This window comes from Tremella mesenterica, assembly GCF_000271645.1.
Source record: "Tremella mesenterica DSM 1558 unplaced genomic scaffold TREMEscaffold_1, whole genome shotgun sequence".
NCBI lineage: Eukaryota > Fungi > Basidiomycota > Tremellomycetes > Tremellales > Tremellaceae > Tremella > Tremella mesenterica.
Genome location: NW_006711225.1, coordinates 852671 through 869639, shown reverse-complemented (window position 1 = coordinate 869639; position 16969 = coordinate 852671). Strand labels below are relative to the sequence as shown.

The window sequence follows — 16969 nt, the reverse complement described above, 5'->3', positions numbered from 1 at the left end:
TTACCTGTGACGATATTCCACACGTCACCTATCTGTAGATACACCTCGATCGACTTCCTCCACGGAGCATACGATGCTGGATCGTGGGATAACTTTGGGTGGTTCTCAAGAGAGATCTTAGACGACACGGAGGTCATTATGAGGAGAGTTAGAAATGGGAACTTGCCTTTGTTATACACAGAAGGTATGTGACTTCCGACTGTTAATCTGTTTGCTAATATTAGATGATAATACAGAGGGGAAAAAGAGCATGCATCAATTCTACATGTCTCTATACTTATCACATTCCACTCACACGCATAAAACCAGAGACGATCGAATAAAGTTCAGAGGATAAGTTGAACGGAGAAATATTCGACGGAAGGGGTAATTCTAACGGCGGTTCGGCCGTCCTGGCCCGATTCTATCGGCTAACACTGTCCACACACATTTTGTCACATGTCATCTATTTATGCAGGGGGAAACTATGCCGAAATTTTTTACACATTATCTGCAGATGCTGACTTGTAGAAAAAAAGGAGGAGCCAAAAGGGAAAGAAGCGTCCAAGGAAAAAACAGCGTACTCGAGCGGGTAAAGGCAGTCAGGCGTCTGTAGGTGAACGTCTGAGACGCAACCATCCAGTGTGTGAGTGCCCCGACTTCCCAATGGCAAGAATGACATTGACAGTCAGCCCATTATGGTGTCCGGTATGCAAAGCACGATATCCTACACTCCGGCACCCCTCAACTCAAAGAAAGTGAGGACGGGCAGAAGAGGGTCCACGATTTCACAAACGTATATGAAGACCTCCAAGGTTCACTTGCACGATCGGGCATCCAACCTGAAGATGCCATTGATAAACCGGCTGAACATAAGATTGGCGACCGAGACTTCAGGATCAGTCACCCCGATCCCACAGAAGGTAACCCGGACAACCTCGTCATCTTTTTCAGACGGTTTTTCAAACCTGATGGGAAGTATTTGAAGGACATCATGGCCGCGTATGAGGACGTTCTTGCTGTAAGTGCAGTCACTGAATGTGGGCTCTCGTACTGATACACAGTCCGGCTTGAAACCTAAGACTGTCAAGGACCTTAGAAACCCGGACCACCATGCGTACCATCTGGGTATCTGGTCTGGCTACGAGTGGTATATCTTTGCCTCAAAAGACACTCAGCATCACTCGTCCGTCGCACATCCGACAAAGCTGAATGGTGACAAGTGTCTCACAGCAGTCCAAGCCGAAGCGGTGAAGGGTCTTCTGTGAGTCAGCTTGTGTACCTAGTCCTTCTTCTGACCCATAGTGCCGCCTTACGTCGTGCAATGGGTGGCACATTGTACAACAAACTAAAAGATGTCGACTCAGAGACTGCTCAACGCATGCGGACGATTTCCCATGATCTAGCCAAAGCGTCACAAGTTCAGAACCTGGCACAACGTGCAAAAGACGAGGAGAAAGCGGCTGCAAAAGGTAGCAAAGTCAGTACCCTTTGGACATTTGGAATCAAGCTAACTTCAGGCGAGAGTGATTGCTCATGGGCAAGTCATTGATGATTCTGCTGCTAGACAGCTCAAGCTTGGCCTCAACAGCATGGTTGCTGTCAATGAGGGCACATCCTCTACCTGGCACTACGACTCTGAAGATGATGACAGTTTTTACACTGTCATCCTTGTGACTGGAGATGGCGAGTGGGGCGACGATGAAGGGGTGATGGAGATACCACAGTTGGGACTGAAGCTACCCTTGAAACCAGGTGATGTTTTCATGTTCCGCAGCAAAATCCTCCTCCACTCTGTATCCCCTATCACCTCTGGAGCAAAAAGAGTACCCTACACATTCTTCGTCTCAGACAGGTCTACCAGTGTGATGCGCAAGGCTTGGGCTGATGAAGAGTTTGATCACTGCATAGGTATCACGTAGAATATGTAGACAATAGGTGATTCATGTATCTCACACTACGCAATAACTAATAGGATCCTTAGCACCCTGTTTTCTCCACATAACTCCTGTCCTCACGACTTTGAACCCGATGGTCCTGCTTCGCTGGAACTTTCTTGGAAAGTCTCTTCTGCAGCGGAGCGCTCGACCGGGTTGTTGCCGCGAGTGTTGTAACGAGTACGTTTTGCAGGAGAGGGTGTGCTGGGGACACTCTTATGACCTGGGACCTGCTGGCGACCGGGAAGAGAGATGTCGAGTAGCTCAATGACATACATGCCACCAGGTTCACGGCGGATGATTTCACCAAGGACCCCAACAACCTGGGATTGGGCGGGTAGAGGGACATTACCCCAGCGTGGGCTGTCCGGGATCCAAACTCTTATGCGGAAGGTGTTCATCCTTCCATTCTGTGCGTGATGAGCAGAAGATCAAATCACATAACACCAAGCAGTGAACTCACCCCCCATACCTGACCCGCCAAGGTGAATGTACGATCCACATTGCTCGCTTCAACGGCACCTTGGGCATTGACCATCAGACGTCGGCCACCAGGGACATGCTGAAGATAATCTTCGTCTGCAGTCAGCAACAGCCAGTGGATGGTGATGACGCTCACCATTGACATCTGCCCAGCGGAAACGCTCCATGGTAAATGCAAAGATGTCCATCTCGGCCTGGACCGAGCCATCATGAGCGAGCGATCCCCAGAATGCCACCACCTCGTCGGTCACTGGTGGGTCCATGGTGAAGTAGTGGACATTGACCGGATGGACCACAGCATCGGTAAGCAGATCGAGGTTGCAGAGGAAGCGATGTTGCCTGGGTCTCACCGGAGACACATGGTCTCCAGCAATGAGGAGAGGACCATAAACACGACAAGAGTGATTGGGAGCAGGGGCGGCCATTGTATTGGTGTTTGTCTGGGATCAATGGAAGAAGTGGGTTGCGTTGCAATGGGTTATATCACATCCAGCTGATCGAGTTGTCAAGACAAATGGCTGGCCAGTCTGAGACATCTTTCGGTGGGGTTTACCCAATGCGGTCACTGTTCTTGTCTGTCTGAGACGTATGCTTGAATTACAGAAACCTTCCACCTCATGACCCACCTAATCCGGCAGCCTGGAGGACTTCACGATACACAATGTTTGGGGTGCCTGTTTGTCCGTCCGGAAGGAGTATCTTCAAGCTCTGGGGTGATGTAGACCGAGACAGACCAACGTACAACTGCCCGTGGGCAAAACAAGGGACAGTGAGGTCGAGCCCAGCAAATGGTAGTGACTGTCCCTGCGCCTTGTTGATGGTCATGGCAAACGCAAGCCGGATGGGGAATTGTCGGCGAGACAGAGTGAAGGGTAGATCCACCCCGGGATTGGTGTTCAGCCGGATCCTGGGGATGAGAACGAAGGAGCCATCATGTGTTCCACCTAGTATCAGGCATTGGAGCACACGCCTACCAATGTGGACCAGGAGGAGGCGGGTACCATTACACAAGCCGTCTCCGGGGGCAAGGTTACGCAGTAAGAGGAGGGGGACACCCACTTTGAGAGACATTCGGTGGAGCGGGAATCCTGATGGCTGGAGAGAGTTGAGGTATTCTTCAGGCAGGTCCCCAGGCATACCGTTCTCCTGGAGTGCTGTGTCGGCCGATAGGGCAGTAACTGTTTCACCTGGAAAGTCTTCAAGAACCATCTGGTTGGTGGCGTCAACCGAAGTGTTATGGGGGGCTAAGATGACTCGTTGGCTGAAGTATCTGCCAAGGTCTCCCGTTTCGGTGGGATCCAAATTTGGCACCCGGTTGTAGATGGTGTTGATCAGATCAAGCCTGGTAGAGCCAGCGCCAAGGACAATATCAGGTGGTAGAGAGATCATCCCACCCACAGTTTCTGCTTGGCCGTCACCAACTGTCACAAGCCATCTGGCAAATGACCTCCTTGCTTCATCCACATGGTCAGCCATCAGCCTCATGTTTTGTCGCAATGGGAGAAGGGTGACCACAGACCAGAAAGACGAATGGGTGATGGTAGCGTTGATGATTTGGCCGCGAGTCGCTTTGGGAATGACAGGGAGACACTGGCGCAGATCACCTGATGAATTAGTGTCACATCAACCAAACTTGTCTGAAGAACGTACCTGCAAAGACGACTGTGATCCCTCCAAATGGTGCTGAATCCTCTCTGCAATCCTGCAGCATCCGATCCACCGCTGCAAAACAGTGACAATGCTGCATCACCGCTTCGTCCCATACAATGAGGTCTGTCTGCCTGAACAATTCTGCCAGAGCAGACTGAGCACTGACCGGGCAGGTGGATTCAGGACCCGTCTGGACTGGGATTTTAAAGCGAGAGTGAGCTGTTCGTCCACCTGGAAGGAGCAGAGCAGCGACTCCAGAAGATGCCACCGCAAGCGCTATCTTTCCTTGCACTCTGACCTCAGCAAGACAGATCTGTTCCACAAATGTCTTTCCTGTGCCACCAGGTCCATCAAGGAAGAACAGTCCGCCTGTCCCTCTCTCCACCGCCTCCTTCACTTGATCCACGGCCCAACGCTGTTCCTCATTCATCACTTCTCTGGCAGCCGCAATCTGCTCCTGGAGCTGCTGTTCATTGTACTGGCGTTCTTCCCGGATGATCGATAAAACTTCCAGATAAGCCAGGTGAGCTGGAGGTTCAGGTAGCTGCAGGTCGGTCATAGATCTCCCATGCTGCTCCGCGAGCCTCGAGAGCAACCCTAGGCCAAGAGCCTCTACATCCTCGTCTGTGGGTTCTGGGATCCCATGATGGGTCCTCAAGCGGTATCTGCAGTCGTCAAACAGGTCTTCACGGTGACGGTCGAAAAGCCCTCGGGGATCGTTGGGCGAGCTGTGGATAAGGGTGGTCACAAACAACATTCGGAGAGCTTGAGCTGACTGAAAGGTTGCCGCTTCGTCAAGGCAAAGGTCATATTCCCTGTCGCTCTCAAGAAGCCCAAGGGCTTCACAGGCCATCTTGAATGTGGCATGCACCGTACCATTCACGGAGCGAAGGAACAGGTAAGACTTTGGGGAGGGGACGTGGTACAGGAGCATGCGGAGGTAGAATCTCTGCAGAGTCAGCAAACAGCCACTTTCATATGAGACAGACACTCACCTCTTCCTGAGCGTGAGGAACATACACAACTCTCCCAATGCTGCGTCTGGCTGCCAAGCCCCTTGTTTTCCATTCACCCAACGATTTGTGCCACGTGAGGAGGGAAGGAGCGTCGGGGTAGAGGAGTGTGCGTGTCTCGTCAGGATGATGGCTGCAGAATGTGAAGAACGCCTCGAGCATTGACTGGCGGACATCAAGCAAAGAGGCACGAGCGTTGGCTGTGGGTCGAAAGAGAACAGGTTGGTCTCCAGGGGTGTGTACCACAAGGCGGGTGACAGAAGGAGAGTGTTCAGAGATTTCAAAAGCAAAGAGGCGATAGCAAGCCTCTGCCGGGGAGATGTAACGTCCGTCAAGGTAATCCGAGATCTTGTCACGAACTACGTCGTAACATCCCTGACAACCACCATCACCGACCCTCCTTTCACCATCACCGACCTTCCTTTCACCATCACCGACCTTCCTTTTCACCACCACCAACCTCCACTCGAACCACTGAGACCAACTACGGCGAAGTTACGAGAACCAAGAGGGTATTTGTCACGATAACCCCGCCTAGCGGAGAACTACGGCGAAGTTAGGGGAAGGGAACCGAGGGAGAGCAGAACAGGGGAAGTTAGGCGAAGTTAGTCGAGGTGAGCGGAGTAGGATATCGGGGATACGGCGAGGTACGGCAAAGTTGAACGAAGAGGACTGAGCGTGAGGCAGTGCAGGAGTTGAGGGACGTTCTATGAGAAGAGAGGAGTAGTATAGATAGTTTACAGATCGCTGAACTTCTTCAGCGATCCTTGATTGTTGTCAGTAGTAAAAGACAAATAGAGATAGCTATACATCGAGATACATCGCCATCAATAGAACAAAGCCTTAGTTAGAGTAACTACGCCGAAGTACGCCGTAGTTACACTCCTTTCGACGTCTGCGCCCTCCTGGTTGGGTGAGACATCGACTCAGAAGCGTGAAGTTAGCCGAGGTTCGTCGACCGTCGGTCTATAAGGAAGAAGTTGCTCGACGGCCGTGACAGATCTCATCCACCGGATCACCTGGTTCATGGATGACAAAGGCCGACCGGTCGCCTCCTTTATACACATACTTGAAAAGGTACTTGACCGCCGCAAAAGCTGAAGCTATCTCAACATTGAGATGACAGTCGTACTTCATTGAGAGGAGTGGATTATAGGGGACCACCCATTGGTTGGTGAATGTGAAACCATCCCGTTCCACCGTCCTGCCGTCCCGTCTTCGGCGATAGGTCGGATAACCGTCATCACCCAAACTTGTCTCGTCCTGGAAGGGTCGAGGATACCTGGACTTGCACTGGCCTGACGTCATACAAGGACAGGATGGGTTTACCGGGCCGCATGGACCATGCAGCATGCAGCTTGTGACAGTGGACCAAAGCATGGGTTGTTCTTGCTGATCTGGCAGCTCAGCAGAGACGAAGGAATCCACATCTGCCGCTGTCAACGGGCGGTTGTCTGGATGGAGGACGAGTAGGATGTGGGCATGTGGCAGACCCCGTTTCTGATATTCAACGACATACGTCCAAGCGAGGACCCGACCAAAGGTGTTGTTTTTCACAAGATCAGACATAAGGGAGGTCAGCTTGAGGCGGAAAACTCTTGCCATCAAGTCTGGTCGGTCGTGGGTCGCCTGACCTGGGCCAAGCTGTTCTCGGATCTCTGTCCAATTTGGGTTGCTTGTCATGGTGAGAAAGAGAGTAGGCTTGCCGTGGAAGCGGACTATGGCCATGCAGTCCTGATACGTCTGGTACATATATCGCGGACTGCCGACATGAGAAGCGGGAAGGATGGTTCGGATGCCAATTCGGCTGGTGTTGATGCCGTCCTCAATGGCCAGTCGCAGATTGTTGTAGGACTCCATCCTGAGCTCCGCTTGGTTGTTCCTGAGCCAGCGCAGCTGTTTCTGTTCTACCACCGCATACGCATCAACAACCCATTCCTGAAATAGCATCCCTGCTCGGTGCAGAGCAGAAAGAGGCTGGTGTTGGCGTGTGAAGAGATGGAAAGCATGCCAGAGACGGAGTGAGACAGTGTTGTTGCTGACTGCTCTGTCAGCTGTGGACCTGAGCTGAGGTGAGAAGAGCCCACTGACCATTTGGAGGTTCAACGTTGTGAGCAAAACCATGCAGAGGTCCTTGAGGTAACGTGCGACACCAGCCGTGTGTCCCAAAGGGGAGAATGAGGACAAATCTCAAAGGGAGGTATGCCGAGAAGTCCTCGTTGACCTCCTGCAGACCCCTCCCACCTGCTCGATGGTGGACGGTGAAACTTCGATGACTCCCTGCTTCACTGCCCTCAACCACTATGGCTCCAACCTCCTTTGCTCTAGGCTTGTTGTACCGACGAGGGTCCGCCGACCACGGCTCGATGGTTGAGATCTGAAGGTTGGCGGTCACACCAGGCGGGAGTGCTTCAAGACGTTCACGGGCAGACAGAAGAAGCTGAGCCCAACAGTTGTTCTGCTCCACCATTGCCGATAATTGCAGCATGAGGTCGGGGTCAACAGCGCCGTCTGGTGCTTGCCCGGTTCGACGTGCAGCTTGCTGAACCAAAGAGTTATCCGAGATGTAGACCTGGAGGAAGCGAGGCTCGGATCCCTCATTCGGCAAAAGTGGACCGATTCGATGACACAGTTGTCCTTGGATCTTGAAGAGAGGAACGCCGGGTGTGTGCATGATGGGATCCTTACGTACTCCTGTGGACATGAAGGCGAGGGCATTGTTGTACGAGCGTATGTTTGTACGGAAGTGCCGTGCAAGCCGTGCATCTGAGAGACCGTCAGCCCTATCCTCCACCTGATCCTTCAGTCACTCACCGGGACCAGTTGCTGAAAGGAGGTAATCAAGGAGAGGCGGTGGAGATGGGAAAGGCTGGAGGTCGACTCGACCGAACTTGCAGCAGAGACGGAAAGGTGAGAACGTGTTCACCGGAGGGTTGGTTGAGGCCTCTTGGGGCCAAAGGTAAGCTTGGCAACAGGGGCAAACGGCATTCATGCGACCAAGATAATGTCGGTGTGGTGTGAGAGGAAGGAGCGGTTGTGTGCCCCAAGGGAGACGGGCGTGCTGGACTGGGACACTCTCCCCGAGGATGGATGGCTGGGCTTGAGCATGGCGGCGTGCAGCAGCTTCACTGGCTCTCCATTCATCTGGTTCTACTTCTATGACTGGTGGAGGCTGAACCCTTTCGAGAGCCCGTCGACGTCGCTGTGAACGTTGCCGGTTCTGCTGAGCCTGGCGACGACGTTGGGCGACATTTTCGTCAAAGTCAGGTGAATATCGGGACGGTCTACTGCGGATGCGGTGAGGCGGTGGCCTTCGTCTGACTGGCATGGTATGTGTGATGAGATGCAGCTGGTCAAGTGAGGGTTCGTGAGAGATGATTGGCAATTGCGTTGATGGGAGAGTGGACCACTCAGGGTTGTCGGTTATACTTGTAGGGGTGAGGGGTTGAGCTCGGAGGCAAAATTTTCAGGCGCGCGAGCCAAGCCTTTGGCACGTGGATGCCACATGGTTATGTGTCCACCGATTACTTTGGTTCTCGTGTATATATTATAGATGTGAGATGTTGTATCATGATAATGAAAGAATGATCTGAAGATCTTTAACAATCACGCGGATAACATGAGTAGTATGAGCTGGGGACCCAGATCATGGCTTCACTTTCTCAATGGGGAATCAAATCTCAATCACGTTCATTCTGTCATGAATGCAGTGAGGGACCTGCATCATAACGTCGTCGCTAAAAGGCCCAATACTCGACATCTGCCTGGTACATGTCGAGTTCCCTTATAAGGGGTACACAGTTTCTGACACGTTCATACGCCTTCTCCTCATCGACTAGACCTAGATCTAGACGCTTGATTCCTTCAAACTGACCTTTGCTCCATTGTATATTCCTTCAAATATCGCAGCATTCCTCAGAGTTGATTTCAATCCTTCCCACGTGAACCTACCTGATAAAGTTGTATTCTGCAAAATCAATAATACATGCTCCACCTTTACTTCACTCAAAGAAATCAGGGTCACCGCATCTTGTCTCTCCGCCAGGATAAGTTCATTGACGTACCAATCAGTCATAACAGTTGACGTCATGGTCTCTCTTGCCTTTCTCTTCTGCTCTTCAGAGTCAGTATCATTCATCACCTCTACTACCTCGACGTTCAAATTGTTCATAGCCCACTCTGTTAACCTGTCATCGATGGAGCGCGAGAGTGCAAAAAAGCTGTCTAGATGAGGAACGGGTCTCCAATTGCGATCGATCTTGTACAAAGTCGCTGTACCTGGTCTACCACAAGGTCTGACCCATTTGTTATGTCGAATGAGACTGTGTACTTTTGTCCATTCCTGTGGGTTCCAATCTGACATTGGTATTCCCTTTCCTTTCCTTTGTTCTGCTCTCGTTCTCTTCCATCCTGTCTCCATCCCTACTCATGCCTCGCGTAACTCTCCTTTCTGGTTCCATAATATCTTCGTACTCATTGAGTCTCGCGCCCGACTGCTTTGCTTTGGGTTCTGGTACAGTGTCACGGCCGTCGAACAACTACTTCTTAATAGACCGACGGTCGACGAACCTCGGCTAACTTCACGCTCTGAGTCGATGTCTCACCCAACCAGGAGGGCGCAGACGTCGAAAGGGGTGTAACTACGGCGTACTTCGGCGTAGTTACTCTAACTAGGGTTTTGATCTACTGATGGCGATGTATCTTGATTTATAGCTATCTCTATCTGTCTTTTACTACTGACAACAATCAAGGATCGCTGAAGAACTTCAGCGATCTTCTCAGCTAATATTATCTACTCCTCCTAGACGTTCATCCAACCCTCTCGCGCTTTGACGTACTTCAACGCACTTCGTCCAACTTCCCCGAGCCCTCGGCCATCCTCTTCCTCCTTCGACTAACTCCGCCTAACATCGCCGCACTTCTGCTCCCATTGTCCCTACTTAGCCTAACTCCGCCTAACATCGCCGCACTTCTGCTCCCATTGTCCCTACTTAGCCTAACCCCGCCTAACATCGCCGTACTTCTGCTCCCATTGTCCCTACTTAGCCTAACCCCGTCTAACTTCGCCGTACTTGGTGTCAGAAGTCCTGAGTTACGTGTAGAGTAAAGAGGTTAAGGCGTGATGGGGTTTTGATGGCCAAAGGAGGGTCATTGTTGGTGGAGTAATCGAGGTGTCACGACGTAGTTCGTGACATACAGAAGAAAACAAGCCAGAGGAAGGATCATGATAGTTGGTATTGTGATGTTCAAAGGTTGGTGTTTGTTTTATCGTTTGATCAGAATCAGATGTATTTTCATTGTCTTCATTCATTTCTTCAACATCACCTAGGTAAGACCACAATGGCAGGGTAAATTCATTATTCGCCCCTTCAAAGTTGAAATTGTTTGAGTTTTCACTTCCTGAAGGTGGGCTGTTTTGCGGGGTCAAAATGTCGTGCAGTTGGACAGCATCAGGGGGGGAAACCATCTCTGTATCTTCCACTTGAGAAGCACTCTGACTTGTCAACCACGTCATATCTTCATCATTCAATAACTCTTCCATCATTTCTCTCCCTTCAATGTCCCAGTTGAATTCCATTTCTACTGGCTGAGAATCCCCAAAAGAACCCAGCGGTTGCTTAACATTGATGGATTGGTCTTGAGGAGAAGTATGGTCTTGCGTTTGTTGGTACATCACAGCCCATTCCTCTGGACTTTGATTGATGGAGGAAGGCAGGACAGATGGTTGAACCCCCTCTTGGTGAGCATGTTCATATCCATCTGTTGAAAAATCAAAGGTGCCATAAAGAGGGTCCATAACCTCAAAGACAAGCGTACCTATGGTAAGCTCAATTGAAGATGAATAAGAAAGAAAAACGGAATTCTTCTGAAGTGATGTGTTTCTGTCTACTATACATGATCGTGATGACAACTTCAAAGTCAGCAATGCACAATACACCTGAGACTACCTGATCAGCGCCCTTCATGTACGTCTCCTTTGTTGGTCAGGAAGGACATCACCCTTGTTCTCCAGATGGAATGACCGTATGGGTCAAAACGCGTATCAGACTCTGTCATGCATCAGCTATGGATGGACGTGGACGGGCTTGCGATACAATGGAAGTTGTTGCGCACAAGCCAGGAGATGTTTAATGTGATCAATGACGGCAGGCGGGGACACGTCATCTTTGCTCACCTCACTGCTTATCCGAGCAATTGGAAATCCTTTCGATGCCTTCTATCCGTGGGTCCAACTTCGAATGCGTACGATTTCCTCCACCTTCGTTCCGGTGATACTGTCCGATCAGAGAGGCCATATATACAATGTGCAGATGTATCATTAACAATGATGTTAGCTCAGTATAATATTACGAGGGCACTGTTGTAAGTGAGCCAGAAACAAGTCTACAAACTCATCTCATCATCACGGTCAATACATTTCGCACTGATTCTCTTAAATATGCATTCCGGATCATGCTCTAAGAAGGCATACATGTCGTGGTCAACGACGACTACGACGGTAAGTAACACAATCGTTCGTCAGATAATCAAATCAAGTGGTTAGACATTCTTGCTAATCAACAATCTCAAGACTTCTTGCCAACAGAAACCGATTCAAGACTCACTTGACGGTCACTCACCATTATGCCTTTGGTAAGCTCATGATACAGCTTTCCCACCAAACCCTGATACGTGAACCTATCACGCAAGTTTGAGCCTTCTTCCTGCATCCTCGTCAATGCTTCACTCACAGGCGTCTTCCACAAAGTCAGGAACGCCTCAGGATCCTGAGTACAGGCTAAGGCGACCTCGTTAGCATACCATCTTGCTGCAACCATAGATACCGCTTCTTCCCGTACCGCTTGACGCTCTTGAGGCCTGAAAAAACTGTCGGATATGACAATGGTCTTTTTCATTATCGTCATCAAACTCTTGTGCCAAAGCGCGGCTAACTTTCGAAAGCTGAGACTATGAGGTTCGGGGCATTTGTTTCGCATACGGTACAAGGGTACCTCGGAGAAGAGATCTCCTGCTTGGCGTATGTTTCGAAACGTCTTTGACCAACGTCCAACGTCCCATTGACGCTCCTCTTTGACAGTCGAACGGCCCGAGCAAACAGGAGTGGGCGAGTCGAGTACTACTTCGGAAGTCCTGTTCAATTGGTCAGGCGCCTTTGCAGTCCTTCTGAGACCAGGTTTGTGATAGGGATGAAACGCCCTGCGACTGCGAGATAGTGATGAAGTTGGAGTAACATGAGAATTTTCCGACATGATATCTTTGACATGTGGTTGCATCGTCACCCCTTCTTCATTTGATGACTCCGGAATCGTTGGGACATTATTGATAGGAGTTGCTTTGTCGCATGATATGGGGGTGGTCGATGATACAGGGGTGGAGTATACGTGGTCCATAGCATCCGAGTATGACACGATCTGATTAGACAATTCGGAGCTGGTGGGGAGTGAAGCATTGGGGAGATCCGCGTCAAGGTGGGGGTGTTGGAAGCGGATATCTGCGGTTTCTGTTGGTGTTATCCACGCGTTCGTCATGATATGTGGGCTAGGGTCTTGTCCATACCCGACTGGCCCGGGGAAGAATTCACCACGGGAAGGGTTTTGGACCGCTGAAACTTCTACCAATGCAGGATCCAACATGAAAGTTGATCTTGGATGGATTCCCCACATCCCACGACTGCCCATCAGAAGCTCACCGCAGTGATGGCGGTAAACAGTCGAGATGTGATGGTTGATAGGGAAGGTCTGCTCTAAGTGTGTTTGAGAAACCTGAGCGGGGTCGTCCAACATCCCGGTATTCCTTGCCGAGTGGTTCACAGAATATCGCCAATGCGCCGTAATAGGGTGTCGAGTCATATTTAGATCATAGTTCTGGTAAAAGTATTCGTATGGGTATTGGGATTGGAGATCGCCAGACTGCTCCATAATGATAAGTTCGTAGGGAAGGTGATCAAAAATTCTCGTTTACTGCAAATGTCAGCCAAATCAGGATGAAGCACGGCCGATGAACAGATTCAACCAACCTTATCGAGATTCGAATGGACATCCTGGCCTCGAAAACTTTGCCTTCTAGTCTGACGGTTGAAAGGAACGAATGAGATGTATGGCCGGCCAAAATATCGATTCGAAAGGATGTCGACTCGAAAGGATGTCGACGAGAAGGCGGGAGTTTCCATTCACTGTCTCCGACGAAGTGGATATCCATGGTCCTTATCGTATCCTGTCCCTCTGCATACGCATTCGCGTCCAACTACATGAAGAAGACGGATAGAGACTCATAGAAATGCGAGGATTGGGTCGAGGCTGATTACTTACCCCGTATATTCCATGAATCTCCATTGAGGAAGCTTTGACCATTCCTCTTGGCCAGTGTCAACTCTAACAGCTTACAGGTAGTTTCTGCATGAACGATTGGAAGATATGGACACATAGTCGGAACGAGGATACGGAAGATCAGGTTGAGAAGGTTGGTACGTGAATGGTGAGGCCGCCAGAGAGTAATTCTCGTTCATGATTCGAAGAATAGTAGTATGACGTTGCCGCTCACAGACGGGAAAGAGTCTAGACAAAAGTTAGCACACTCAAAGATCCCCGATTCAGAAGATGAGACTACGAACCTGGACTGACTCTCTGCCAAAAGAAGGATAAAGAATGGTAAATGTTGATAGGTAAGTGTAGGGAGAGAAAGGTCGATGGAGAAGAGCAGTGGTGCCTTTGACGATGAAACACGTTATGTCACAATTCCCGATATGTTTGACCTCATAAGAGTATATACAATGTGAGAGTCCAGATGCAGTAGGGATATCATGGGCTGACAAGGATGCATCAGATGGATACTGCTATTTATGAGGGTCTATAGGCAGATGGGATGAATGAGAGAACAGGTAAAAACAGACGGTGACATGTAAAATGTGAAGATTGGTTGCCTTTGACCCCAAAGTCTAAATCATCCGTGATAGCTCATGACAAGGTGACATGTGATGTCAAAGAGCAACATGGCAACACCTAAATCAAACTGAAATCATAAGTTGATCTGTTAACAGGCAAGAGTTTCTTTATATCCCATTCGGCAGCCCCAGGCAGAGGGGTGAACGTATACTCGCCAATCCTGATCTCTCCTGCTTCTATGAGCTTCTGCCTGGATTTATCAATCAGGTCAGCCAATCTGAACCTTCCATTTAGAGGAGATCCTTCACAATGCATTGACTGCAGTGCATCTTGTATGGTCATGTTTTGTAATTTTGCAAATTCTACTGGGTCTTGGCAATGACTTCTGTCAACCTCAAGGACATACCACTCTGCTAATGCCTTGCCAGCAACTTCGTGCCATGCACGGGATCTTTGGGTTTTGAATGGGCTTCCTATGGGTCCAGCAATACTAGCAGACAATTTCCAGGATTTCAGCAAGTCACGTCCTGACAACTTGGTGAATGCCCGGAATGATTGATAATCAGCTATAGGTTCTCCAGTCACCCCTGATACCAAGTACAAACGATCTTGATCTTGGCCAATTTGCCAGTGCTTGGGATCAGTAAGCATATTCGTAATGGTCACGAACCAAGTGGAGGGGTCGAGAGGGTCCACACGCTGCTTCTTCGTGCGAGAGTTAGATGACACCTTCCGAGGAATAGGATCACGCCTGCGAGAAGCCCGGAGCGTAGGTTCCCCATGAGCAGGTGACGGGACCCTACTGACGGGGGGTGTAGAGGATCCCGTCTGATTTGTTTCCGTTTGCACAGTCGGGACATAACTGTGATGGAAGTCATTTTTCAAAGGTAACTGAAAAGAAGAATTACTGGTTGGCGTGTTTGAATCGATTCTATATCCGAACTCATCAGTCATGATATTGACACCGTGGTTTATCGATGGAGTTGAATGACTGAGGTCCCACCCTCCCGGCAATACGGCGGATGCCGTAGCTACGCCTGTGAGTGACCTGTCAAACGGGTCAAACGGGACTCCAAAGTCTCTGGTGTTGCCCGTATACCCGGGGTCCGTCACTGGGTCTGGGAGGAAACCATGCGTGAAAGAATGATTGTTGTGGCGAGAAATGTTACTATAGCCGACTTGGCGGTCGAGGCGGTGGTCCTGCGAGGGCATCATTCGGCCGCCATGGCTTCCATAAGCGACATCAAATGATTCAAAACCCTGGTTGTACATGTATGGCTGCTCGCTGTCCTGGAGGTTCAGTTTTGGCGCGATGGTTTCATAGGAAGATTCTTGGTACTGAATCGAGTCAGGGTGTGTTCGAGAGGAATCCTGAGTGAAAGCTGACATATCAGGGGGGAAATCAGTTATATTTTGATGATGAGACATCGAAGGGGATGAGAACGATGTTTAGGGTCAGAGAGGGTGATATGAGGAGACAGTAAGAAGCCAATCATAGGAGTTAAGCCCCCGCATTTAGCGATCAGAAAGGAGGGCGAGAATCGAAGGCGGCCGTTGCTAAAAGGATCGATGTTTTTGGCATGGCCCACCCGTATGGCTGGGGTGGTCCTGTATCGTAAACGTCGACACAAGGGAGGCTCGAGCTCCGAGTGGTGATCAATGAATAGACAGACGAAAATGTGGCAACGGACATTTAAGCAAGTTGCTAAGAGCAGATTTTGGATCTCGAATGGCCGCGAGGGAAAGAGAGATGGTGTACGAGCGTGTCGTTCCGAGGTTCGTCGTCTCGAGCCGTATGGGGGTGTTCGATGGTCGTATATGTCATGTTGGTTGCTGAGGAGAAGTTAGTGGTTGGGATTCCTTCACGCCAAGGGACAGAGTCGATCATGAGTGTAGAACGTGAGAGCTGCGTCAGTGAGGCGCTATGTCAGAGACTGACCTCCGTAGCAGCAACCTGGATGTATCACAGGATTATACTCTACAGCTCCATTGCCACCATTACCCACCGCTCCCGATCCCATTCCAAACCTCCTGCCAGCCCGCCAGGTCCAACGACTTGGCCTCCAACGTACATGAGCGAATGTAGCATCTGACCGAGACTCTGTGTATCTGCCTCGGACCTGTCGAGCACAAGCACAAGGAGTTTACCCTCGAGTTGATCGGACGCGAGATCAAGCAACGCCGTGAGGCTTTCCCGGAGATCCAATGCAGATACGTCGGCAACCAGTCCTGATGGAGAAGTCGATAGTCGCATCGGATCGTAGGGACGCAAAACTTCTGAAAAGTTGGCGCCAAGGGTCTCAGGGCGAGCGGAAACGGCGAAGATTTGAGCGGCGAGTGGTATGAAGACATGACGCCCAGCGGTGGGGTGATCGAATATGAAACCGCTGAGTACATTATGAGGTGGAGTCACCACGTCGAGAGGATGAGAGTAGATATCCACGAAAGACGCTTGGTAGGGGAAGAGGATGGAGATGAAGGGAACGGTAGCCCGATGACGGATGGGAGTAATCGTAGCAGATTTGTGGGTCGATGGGATAGATGTATGTTCGTGGGAAGAACCAGTGAACGACGAAGTAGGAGTAAGGGGTAAGCTGACATGCGAGGTTGAAGCACGACTAATGTGAGGAGTGGGATGGAGTGGGTAGGACGAAGGCGGCGTGAGCAGGTGTTCGTGGACCGAGGGAAGAGATCCGGGCGAAGGCTGAGAGACTGGAAGCAGGTAGGACGACAAAGACTCTCTCAAGATCCTTGATGACCCTCCGACCAAGTCCTGTGAATACTATCAGCACTCTGAGCAGATTTGAAATGAAATAAAACTCACGGCAGGTGCATTCCCCCTGCTCATGTCAAAGCCACTGCCGGCCACCCCCGGCGAACGCCGTGGAGGATCGTTCTTCGGCGTACACGAAGACCTGACCGCCCGAGCCACCCGTCCGGGCGATGGCCAGTGGGGCAGAGTTAAAAGGAGAATCAAGTGTGAATACGGAGAACAGGAGAGGGAGATCGGGTGCCCCTTCGCCAG

General features: G+C 50.4%; 4 protein-coding genes across 4 annotated transcripts; 1 reads left to right on the top strand and 3 right to left on the bottom strand.

Annotated features, from left to right (window-relative positions):
- Nucleotides 1–466: 466 nt before the first annotated feature.
- On the top strand, nucleotides 467–1901 carry TREMEDRAFT_58277 (uncharacterized protein; the record flags this gene model as incomplete). Its single annotated transcript, XM_007001148.1, has 5 exons — nucleotides 467–587; nucleotides 672–1000; nucleotides 1044–1243; nucleotides 1285–1459; nucleotides 1500–1901. The coding sequence occupies 5 exons, from the start codon at nucleotides 467–469 to the stop codon at nucleotides 1899–1901; spliced, it is 1227 nt and encodes a 408-aa protein (XP_007001210.1).
- A 363-nt stretch (nucleotides 1902–2264) lies between these two features.
- TREMEDRAFT_58276 (uncharacterized protein) lies at nucleotides 2265–2824 on the bottom strand (the record flags this gene model as incomplete). Its single annotated transcript, XM_007001147.1, has 3 exons — nucleotides 2265–2318; nucleotides 2380–2495; nucleotides 2536–2824. The coding sequence occupies 3 exons, from the start codon at nucleotides 2822–2824 to the stop codon at nucleotides 2265–2267; spliced, it is 459 nt and encodes a 152-aa protein (XP_007001209.1).
- Nucleotides 2825–8799: 5975 nt separating this feature from the next.
- On the bottom strand, nucleotides 8800–9425 carry TREMEDRAFT_58274 (uncharacterized protein; the record flags this gene model as incomplete). The annotated part of the gene is made up of 2 exons (XM_007001146.1): nucleotides 8800–8916; nucleotides 8937–9425. The coding sequence occupies 2 exons, from the start codon at nucleotides 9423–9425 to the stop codon at nucleotides 8800–8802; spliced, it is 606 nt and encodes a 201-aa protein (XP_007001208.1).
- A 6464-nt stretch (nucleotides 9426–15889) lies between these two features.
- TREMEDRAFT_36453 (uncharacterized protein) lies at nucleotides 15890–16898 on the bottom strand. The gene is made up of 2 exons (XM_007000760.1): nucleotides 16804–16898; nucleotides 15890–16726 (listed from the first exon to the last, which is right to left on the bottom strand). The coding sequence occupies exon 2, from the start codon at nucleotides 16339–16341 to the stop codon at nucleotides 15943–15945; it is 399 nt and encodes a 132-aa protein (XP_007000822.1). The 5' UTR covers nucleotides 16342–16726; nucleotides 16804–16898; the 3' UTR covers nucleotides 15890–15942.
- Nucleotides 16899–16969: the final 71 nt, after the last annotated feature.

What these genes read in the sequence shown, in the direction of transcription:
- TREMEDRAFT_36453 (XM_007000760.1), bottom strand. Translation starts at nt 16,341, where the DNA reads ATGTACTCAGCGGTTTCATATTCGATCACCCCACCGCTGGGCGTCATG.